Below are 9582 nucleotides of genomic sequence, written 5' to 3'. Positions count from 1 at the left end.
ATAAAATAGAAACCTAATTTAGTACTCGTTTTCAAAAATTTTAAAAAAAAAACATAAACTCAATCCATGCATTGCCCCATGCTCTCCTTCATTTGGATAATCTTTGATGGGAGAATTGCTGATGGTGAGGCAGTGAAAGGTGAAAATTTGGTTGCTAATGTGAAATAGAGAAGTAAACAATTTGTTCAACGGACCCTATATTCGCAGTCCTGTTTTATTTTAATCAAATGTATTAGGGATATATTTATTGTCCAGAAAAGATTTATTTTTACAATAAAGAAGTGCATTTATCATTTACAAAACTTGTTGGCTTGCTAGTTCATTATTTCCCAAAATTAGTACCAGCTAGAGGCAGTGTCTATAAGAAGTCAACTCTTAGAATTGATGCCCCATTGTGTATTATAGATTAAGACTGATGTAATATTCAATGTAGACCCCATGATACAAGAGTTGTTTGTGTAACCGGTAAACGAAAAAGAAACCAACCAAAATTTAGTGGCCGATCATATGGATGATTATGATTAGGACCGCTGTAATATTACCAACCAAATATATAAATATAAATATAAATATATATATATATATATATATATATATATATATATATGTATGTATATAGATGGAAAGACAGATAGAGATAGAATAGAGCAAACTGATATCTATATTTCTTGTTGATCTAATTTTGATCAACAGCTGATGATTAAGCGTACAATTTCATTCCTATAGCTTAGAGAAAACAAGAGAGAAGAAAAACAACTTTTGAGTGCTTTTTAGGTTTAGTGTTGCGCAACAAGACTATTAACTTCTTCTAATGGGGAACTGGGAGAGCCTGAGGGAAGGCTTCATGGGCAGACATGGGAATTGTCTGGAACTTGCAATCAACAGAGAACAGCTGAGCAGAGTTCTCTTCCATGGAAATCTTGGTGACAAGTTGAATCAGGACGAGTTCGAGCTCTTCCCCATCGCTCCATTCGTGGATCTCTGCCTTCACAAGCGTGCGATTTTTGCATATCAAATCCCAGACCGGGAAGTTCTTCCTTGGCATCATATAGTCTCCCTCTTTCAGCTTCAAACTCGGGCAGAAATCGCCAGCTCCATCTCCGAGATAGATGACCTTCTTCTTCCCCTCCTTAGCTATGGAAGCTTGGATTCTTTCTATAATCAAACCCTATTAAGAAAAAATCATGTACAGTTAGCTAAATCTTGCAATTTTATGGCAATCTTTTCTTCAAAGCTAACACCTTTTGATACTCGAGACTACAAGGATACAAAAGTCTTAGGGGCTTTTCTTTAGCATTTCAATTCAAAATGCATCATTGAAATTTAAATATGGGCGTAAGGTTTTTCTAAGTAACTAGCTTCCTTGAGAGGATATGATGAAAAGCCCACCCATCATTTTCGAAGATGGAAGCATGAGAATTCGTAACACTTTAAGATTTCTCTATAAAAAACCCATTTAGAGTCCAACAATCGGACAACTCTGACTGTTTTGATGTTTTGACGTGAGTGGAGAATAACTAATAACTATGAGTAGGGTGAGGTGAAAATTTTAGGACTCACATCAAAACAATCCCCATTGTCAAGAAAAAATCATGTACAGTTAGCTAAATCTTGCAATTTTATGGCAATCTTTTCTTCAAAGCTAACACCTTTTGATACTCGAGACTACAAGGATACAAAAGTCTTAGGGGCTTTTCTTTAGCATTTCAATTCAAAATGCATCATTGAAATTTAAATATGGGCGTAAGGTTTTTCTAAGTAACTAGCTTCCTTGAGAGGATATGATGAAAAGCCCACCCATCATTTTCGAAGATGGAAGCATGAGAATTCGTAACACTTTAAGATTTCTCTATAAAAAACCCATTTAGAGTCCAACAATCGGACAACTCTGACTGTTTTGATGTTTTGACGTGAGTGAAGAATAACTAATAACTATGAGTAGGGTGAGGTGAAAATTTTAGGACTCACATCAAAACAATCCCCATTGTCGGACTCCCTATCATAACTATGAGTAGGGTGAGGTGAAAATTTTAGGCACGTGGTGTAACCACACAAACTTGAATTTTGTGTGGTTGAAAACTAAAAATAAAGGGGATAAAACAATAATCACCTTGCACATGTTTGGAGGGCAGAGATTGCAGCCATGAGGAGAGGAATGGAAATCATGGTAAGGGGAAATCCTGAGCCTCCCTTCCTCATCGACAAGGCCCGGATTCGTGTTGATTTCAGAGAAGTAATCCCTCAGCCCAAGATGGTTCAGTATTGTCTCTATGAAGAAGAGATTTGCATCACTTACTATCCTCAAATCACACCTGCAAAGATACCCATTGACACCCTGAATATATTTTGAATATATTTTCCAGGAAAACAAACCGGGAAAAAGAAAATCTAGGCAAAAGAGTGTGAGAGAGATATACCCTAAAGCATGAGCTGATTTAATGGCTGGGATGACCCGGGGATGGATTGGAACCCTTTTTAGTACCTCTGCAATGTCCTCGATGGTCTTTCCTTGTGAATGAAGCTCCTTCATCATCCTATCCTGCACATATATATATATATATATATAACAGAGCATTTCCAATTAGTCGCTGCTAAGCAATTCAATATATATATGCACACAGACATATAAACTTGTATAAACATAAATACATATTTCACCATAGTAAACAAATTTTAACAAAAATTAAGGACCTGTTTGGTTTGGTATTCCAAGAATACTATGAGACTTGGAAAAAGACAAATTTCAACGAAAATTCTTTTATCCTTGAATATTTTTTTCAAAGATACTTAGATGTCATATCAAATGAAGACCAGAAATACTAAAATGTCATATCAAACAAATTTGAATATGCGGTGAATTTTACTAATATAATAATAAATTTTCGTAAATAAGTGAATACAAATAAACAAAATTTTATAATTACATTGATGAAATTCAAAAATGGCTAAGAAAAAAAACAGAGAACCTTTAGTGGAAAGCATTTTGATTCAATATCATCAGAAACCAAAATCAGGGAACTCTCTATCATGCATGAAACCAGACATATACTGATATACATTAATCAGATACATCTATATATATATATATATATATATATATATATATATATATATGTGCAATTGAAATTAATTTCTCGGGAAAGGGTTGTGAATAGAAAACTGAACTAACCATGAGAGAGTTCCAAGGCATGGTGTTGAGAAGCTGATTGAACAAGTCGGTAAAACCCAACTCGTCCACAACCCAGTTATCACTATCCAAATCGATAATCGTCTTGTCGAAGTCAAAAACCACCACAATTCCAGCCATTTCTATGATCAAAGAAAAAAATTTCTCGCACTCCAAACACTACCCTTAAATTTTCTCACACAAGAAATCTTGGTTTTGATTGATGGATATACACCACCGAGACTAGGGTCCATATATATATATATAGATATACGTATACATGTATGGGTGCATGTGAATGTGAAGCATAACAGTTGTGGATTTTAGATGCCAATGGAATATTACCTGAGAGTTTGTGGTAAATTAAAGATGGGCCACTCAATTCCTATTTTCAGATGGCCACTCCAGAACGTGTCATTATCTGGCACGGCACGAGATAACCTATTATGGTAGCCTTTTTGGTTGTTTGCCATTTGATTTGGGGGACCTTTGATTATGAAAGCCATCAGACGGTTGGGAATCTGTGATTGGATAATAAATAAACGCGGGAATATGAGGGAATATTCGGACAGAATTGAATTCTCACTTTACAACTCGGATACGCACTTTCCTCCTAGCTACTTAGGGCATGGAATATTCCGATCAGGTCCTGTCGGCGATTCTCATCTCTTTTTCTAAGGCGGCTTCTTTTTGGTAATTTGGCTTCGCACGCCTCTAATTATAAACAGTATTAAATTGTTGCAGTGCAGAATATATATATTTTCATTTGCAATAAATGTACACCAGACTTGCACTCCCACTTTATTCTTTTGGAACTTTAAGAAATTATTAGATAGATTTAAAGTTCTAAATCGTTAAAACTTGGTGAGACCACCTCAAATTTGAAAAATGGATTCAGGAGAGGCTATTAATATAAATTAGTCCACTAAATATTAAATAGATCATAAACATCTAATAATTTCTTGAAAGTAAGAAGATATACCACTATGACATTATGTCACAAGGACATTGGCTGCAGTTAAGAAATAACTCAGAAAAAGAGGAATTTTTTATTTTATTTTTTAAGGAAAATAAGAAGAATAAAAATGATTTTTTTTTTTTTCTTTCAAACAACTCAAACACACTTTTGCTCTTAGGGAACTTGTTTGGTATTTTCTTTTTTCAAATTATCATCATTATTATTATTAGGCAAAAGTTAATGACCAGAAACAAAAATTAAGGGCTTATTTGGTATTTCCTTTTCCTGAACTTACACTTTTGATATTTTATAACTTGTATATTAAATTAATAAGTGAAGGTAAATAAGTAATTTCAACCCTCTGAGTGTCAGAAATTGAAGTCTGGTGACTTAAAGGGGGTCAAGATGCGAATTTTTTATAGTTTAGAGGCTAATCTGCAATGAAAAATAGTCATCTTACAATTACATAATAGTTATTGAGTTTTTTTGCACTCTTACCTGATTAAAATTCAACAATGTAGATTGAAGAATTAAGCACATTAAAATAATATGAGAATTGATGAAATTATGTGATGAAAGAAACAAAGGTTTGATGATAGTCCATGAGATTTTTTTTTTTCCTTTCTTTTCTTTTGTGTTTCTTTGACAATTAAGACATATTTATCTATCTATTTTGTTCTATTTTATGAACAAAATATTCAATGCACCCTGTGCACCACACATATCATAAATTGTTCGTATCATGTACGTATACATAACATGCGTAAATATAAACAGTTGTGATGGTCTGCATTAAGCACATTGCCTATCTTCTCCATTCCGTGACATTTGATTCAAAGCAAAATTATTATATTTTGGTTATTGGAAGTAAATGAAGTGGAGTGTCATTTTCCTAAGATTACAATGAAAATGGATGTGAAAAAAGGGTAATTAGTTGATCCACTTGATGAGAAAAGAATATGGATATCCAGAGTTGCAAATGGGTCCTCATTGAAACAGTTGATCCACTTGATGAGAAAAGAGTTCAGAACTAAAGAATCCAATCCAAAGCACCATATCACCGAAAAAAAGGTCAAAGAAAAGATTTATTATTTTTATTATTAATATGAAATATTCTTTATTTTTAAAGCAAATATCATATAAATTAAAAATTCCCAATACCTTAAATAAGAAGTTACATCAATTGGGGGCAAGTGAATCAATTTTGTGGAACTCAAGTGCCCAAATTTCGGCTGGCTGCTTTCTGTTCTGGTACATGCGTAGGGAAGGAATGTAAAATATAAAGTTGAAAAACAAAAAGAAAACAAAGGGGTGATGGGTTGTTAATTGCGTGTGTCCCTCACAGCGTCAGAATCAACCTCAATGGAATTCTCGTGCTACCACCATTTTTGGTTCATTAGGTTTACGTAGGTTGTTTGTATATCATACTTTTTTTGGTTGGTTATATATAAATATATATATATTTGGTTCATTAGGTTTACGTAGGTTGTTTGTATATCATACTTTTTTTGGTTGGTTATATATAAATATATATATATTTGGTTCATTAGGTTTACGTAGGTTGTTTGTATATCATACTTTTTTTTGGTTCGTTATATATAAATATATATATATATATGGAGGCCGAGATCGATGTAAAGATAATGTTTTTTTTTTTTTTTTTTTAATGAAAATAGTTTTTTCTTCATATTAAAGGAGTTGTGACTCAGCACAGATCTGGAAGTGGACTTTTAATATAGTTTTCGAAGTGAATTTTTAATATAGAACGGAGATGGTAGTAAATAAAAAATGCACACCTTTGACATTGTATAGAGACTAGAGATTTAGAGTCATGTGATTGTAGTCGATTACAAATTGTCACATAATTAAATATATCATGAGTCACAATTAGAAATTTCAAATTATGTGATTCTGGTCAATTACAAGTTGTCACACAACTAAATATGTCAAATTTATTCAATTTTTTATTTATTACGTAATAATATATTCTTAGATCATTTAAAAATTTCTTCAAATTTAGGGTTTATTTGGTACGTATTTTGTTGTAGAGTGTTTTGAATTTTTTATAAGATTTTTAGAAGCGAAAAATAAAAACATGTTTGGTAAAAAAATATGTTGTAAGTTTGAAAAATATAATCGTTAAATTTAAAATATCATTTAAGAGTTTTTGTTTTTTTAAAAAAAAAAACTTTTTACTATTTATTCTACAGTACCAAACGTTACAGTGCAAAAACATATAAAAAGACCAATTGGTGTTTCGATTTTTAACTACTATTTATGAACTGTTTCGGCACTGTGTAAAATAAAACAATTTTTACCAAACACATTTTTTTCACTATTCACTGCTACAATATCCAACAAAAACAAAAACACCAAAAATAAAACTCATATCAAACATATCTTTAATATATATATTTTTAAAAAAAATTAAAAAAAAAAAATTTATAGACGTGAAAGTTAAATATAACTCCCGGGGCGTAGCAGTGATGGTAGGAGCTCAGCGCTTGCACTCCACAGGCTAGTGTTCGAACCTCCCAAGCCTTCTATGTTCTCAACTCATCCGATGTGTGACTATGGAACTGTGCTACATTACCCCTAGTTTGACGTCATGGAATAGGATCTTTAAGGGGCCTTGTTTCATGAAGTTGTGGGTCATTAAAAAAAAAAAAAAAAATGGTTAAATATACATAAATCTATTATATTGATGCATATCGTTGACCATACCGTCAGTCATGTCTAGTAGGTCTTTGATTCAAATTTCTCATCTTCCTCTATCCCATTCTGTCCCATTAGTTGCGCACTTGTAAACAAACTTGCACGCGAATTATTTGTCCATTAGTAATGTGATTCTAGTCTATTATAAATTGTCCCATAATTAAATATATCCCAGGTCACAACTAGAGATTTCAAATCATCTGATTCTGGTCAATTATAAATTGTCACACAATTAAATATATTAAATTTATTTAATTTTTTATTTATTACGAAATAATATATTCTTAGATCATTTAAAAATTTCTTCAAATTTAAGATGTGTGATACGCGTTTTATTTTAACTTAAAACAAAACACTTATTTTGTTGTAGAGTGTTTTAAATATCAATCAGTAGCAATGTTTGGTAATATTAATTTGTTACAAGATTTTTAGAAGTGAAAAATAAAAACATGTTTGGTAAAAAAACATGTTGTAAGTTTGAAAAATATAATCGTTAATTTTAAAATATCATTTAAGAGTTTTTTTTTTTTTTTTTTAAAAAAAACATTTTACTGTTCATTCTACAGTACCAAACGCTATAGTGGGAAAACATATAAAAATACCAATTGATGTTCAATTTTTGGCTACTATTTATGAACTATTTCGACATTGTGTAAAATAAAATAATTTTTATCAAACACATTTTTTCACTATTTACTATTACAATATCAAACAAAAATAAAAATATTAAAAATAAAACGCATATCAAACATACCCTTAATAAATATACATATTTTTTTAAAAAAAATTTTAAAAAAAATCTACCACGTGAAAGTTAAATATACATAAATCTATATAGATGCACGTCGTTGACCATACAGTCATGTCTAGTAGGTCTTTGATTCAAATTTCTCATCGTCCTCTATCCCATTTTGTCCATTAGTTGCGCACTTGTAAACAAACTTGCACGCGAATTATTTATCGGGAAAAGAAGAAAAGACAAAAAGAAAAAAGGAAAAAAACTTGCACAGAAATTAAATCCCAAATGATAAGCAATTAATAAACAAAAGCACTATTTATAAGCTTGAATACAACCGAGTAAATCACGCAATTAAGCTATTATAGTCAGATTTTTGTATCAGAATTCATTTATTATATAAATCACAAAATTAAGCTATATTTGTTTTTGAGTATTTAATTTGGCCAAATATAGAGCTATATTATTTAAATGGCTCTGGAATTTTCTACTTGAATTAAATTTTTTTTTTTAGGGAGACCATTTTAATATGGTAACATGATGATATAATTTTGGAGTTAATTTTCTCACAATGCTATTTTGGACAGATGACCTCATTTGCATTATCATACACAGGCCTGTTTATTATATATATATATATATATATAAAGGCATGTATATAATACATGATCCTGTTCAGTATTGGTCATGCAACTTAGGCTATGTTGAGTTTGGCCAAATGTGGAAGCCATGTGCAATAATACTCCACATTGTGGCACGTTGTCCAGAGAGAAAACACCAACACCAGATGGTTGTCAAAGGTATATATAAAGAAGATGTTTCATCATCTAGGGTTTATATCTACTAGATTTAATTAGGGCCAGTCTGCAATTTTTTATTGTTACTTGCATGTGGAGGCACACTCAGCTTGTCGAGATAGGTCTCTTACCAAACAAAAGTAATATATATATATATATATATAATTTATGCCCTCATATATAAACAATATCCGCCCCTTTTGTGGGCATGGTGGCCTTAGCAGGATCCGAGAGATAAATACTTAAGGTTTTGCTTTCGAACCACACTCTTGACTTGAATGGTGCATGTATTGTGAGAGATAGGGGCCATACACATGCTATATATAAGAAGAATTTTTTTATATATAAACAACATCCACTATTTTAAAATTTTATTGTCTCATTCAATGGTTTTATGTCCTTGTTCCGATAAAATTAAATGAGATATCCTTTATGGTACAACATTTTGTATTGTATCACAATTGACATTTACAATTACTCACATGTGGGATATCCTTTACGGTACAACATTTTGTATTGTATCACAATTGACATTTACAATTACTCACTCACACGTGTAAATATATGGTCATGCCTATTCACCATTACAGTATGCTATATGTATGTTGTAAAAATAATTGATCTAACTTTGAATCATGTGCAATATAACACTTACGTTGTATTACAATGAACGATCATAATTACTCATATGTGGAAACGGGCAGTGAATTGTCATAATTACTCACATGTGTAAGCCATCGTGGCCACCCCGCGTTATGCTGTAAGAGTAAAGGATCTAACCTCACTTTAGAGCTGCAAAATCAGGCTTTTGTGATATTTTGCAAATACAATTATTTCCTCTCATATGTGTTTTGGCAGTTAAATGGATTGATCAATAGTAGACTGGATTGGTTCAATTTGAATATGAGCCCAACAATTTGTGAGTAGGCAAGCCCAATTTCTTCTCTTTCACGGACTCTATTAACACATGATCTTTGAAGGCTACCAATTTAAGGCCCTTGACATTGGGTTCATAAGTGAGCAATTTGTTGGTTTTATTTTTAAAGGTCTTGATCAGCCCAAAATAGTGGGAAGCCATGTAACAAAGAGAGTTGAACAAGCATGGTTATTTAAGTCATGGGAACAAAAGAGGAACCAAGGATGTAATTTCTATTAAATATATAATTCAACACTTAATATTATTTATTTATTTTTGGTGATAAATTAAGGG

The 9582-nt window shown here is 31.6% G+C and overlaps 1 protein-coding gene across 1 annotated transcript; it reads right to left on the bottom strand.

The window, feature by feature from the left end:
* Positions 1-643: 643 nt before the first annotated feature.
* On the bottom strand, positions 644-3426 carry LOC132284294 (inorganic pyrophosphatase 1-like). The gene is made up of 4 exons (XM_059786387.1): positions 3170-3426; positions 2418-2539; positions 2111-2312; positions 644-1168 (listed from the first exon to the last, which is right to left on the bottom strand). The coding sequence occupies exons 1-4, from the start codon at positions 3305-3307 to the stop codon at positions 809-811; spliced, it is 822 nt and encodes a 273-aa protein (XP_059642370.1). The 5' UTR covers positions 3308-3426; the 3' UTR covers positions 644-808.
* Positions 3427-9582: the final 6156 nt, after the last annotated feature.

The sequence above is a fragment of the Cornus florida genome, unplaced genomic scaffold (genome assembly GCF_030987335.1).
Source record: "Cornus florida cultivar Cherokee Brave unplaced genomic scaffold, ASM3098733v1 CherokeeBrave_3.0.0_Hap2_Chr11, whole genome shotgun sequence".
Lineage (NCBI taxonomy): Eukaryota > Viridiplantae > Streptophyta > Magnoliopsida > Cornales > Cornaceae > Cornus > Cornus florida.
This window is presented reverse-complemented; position numbering and strand designations above follow the sequence as displayed.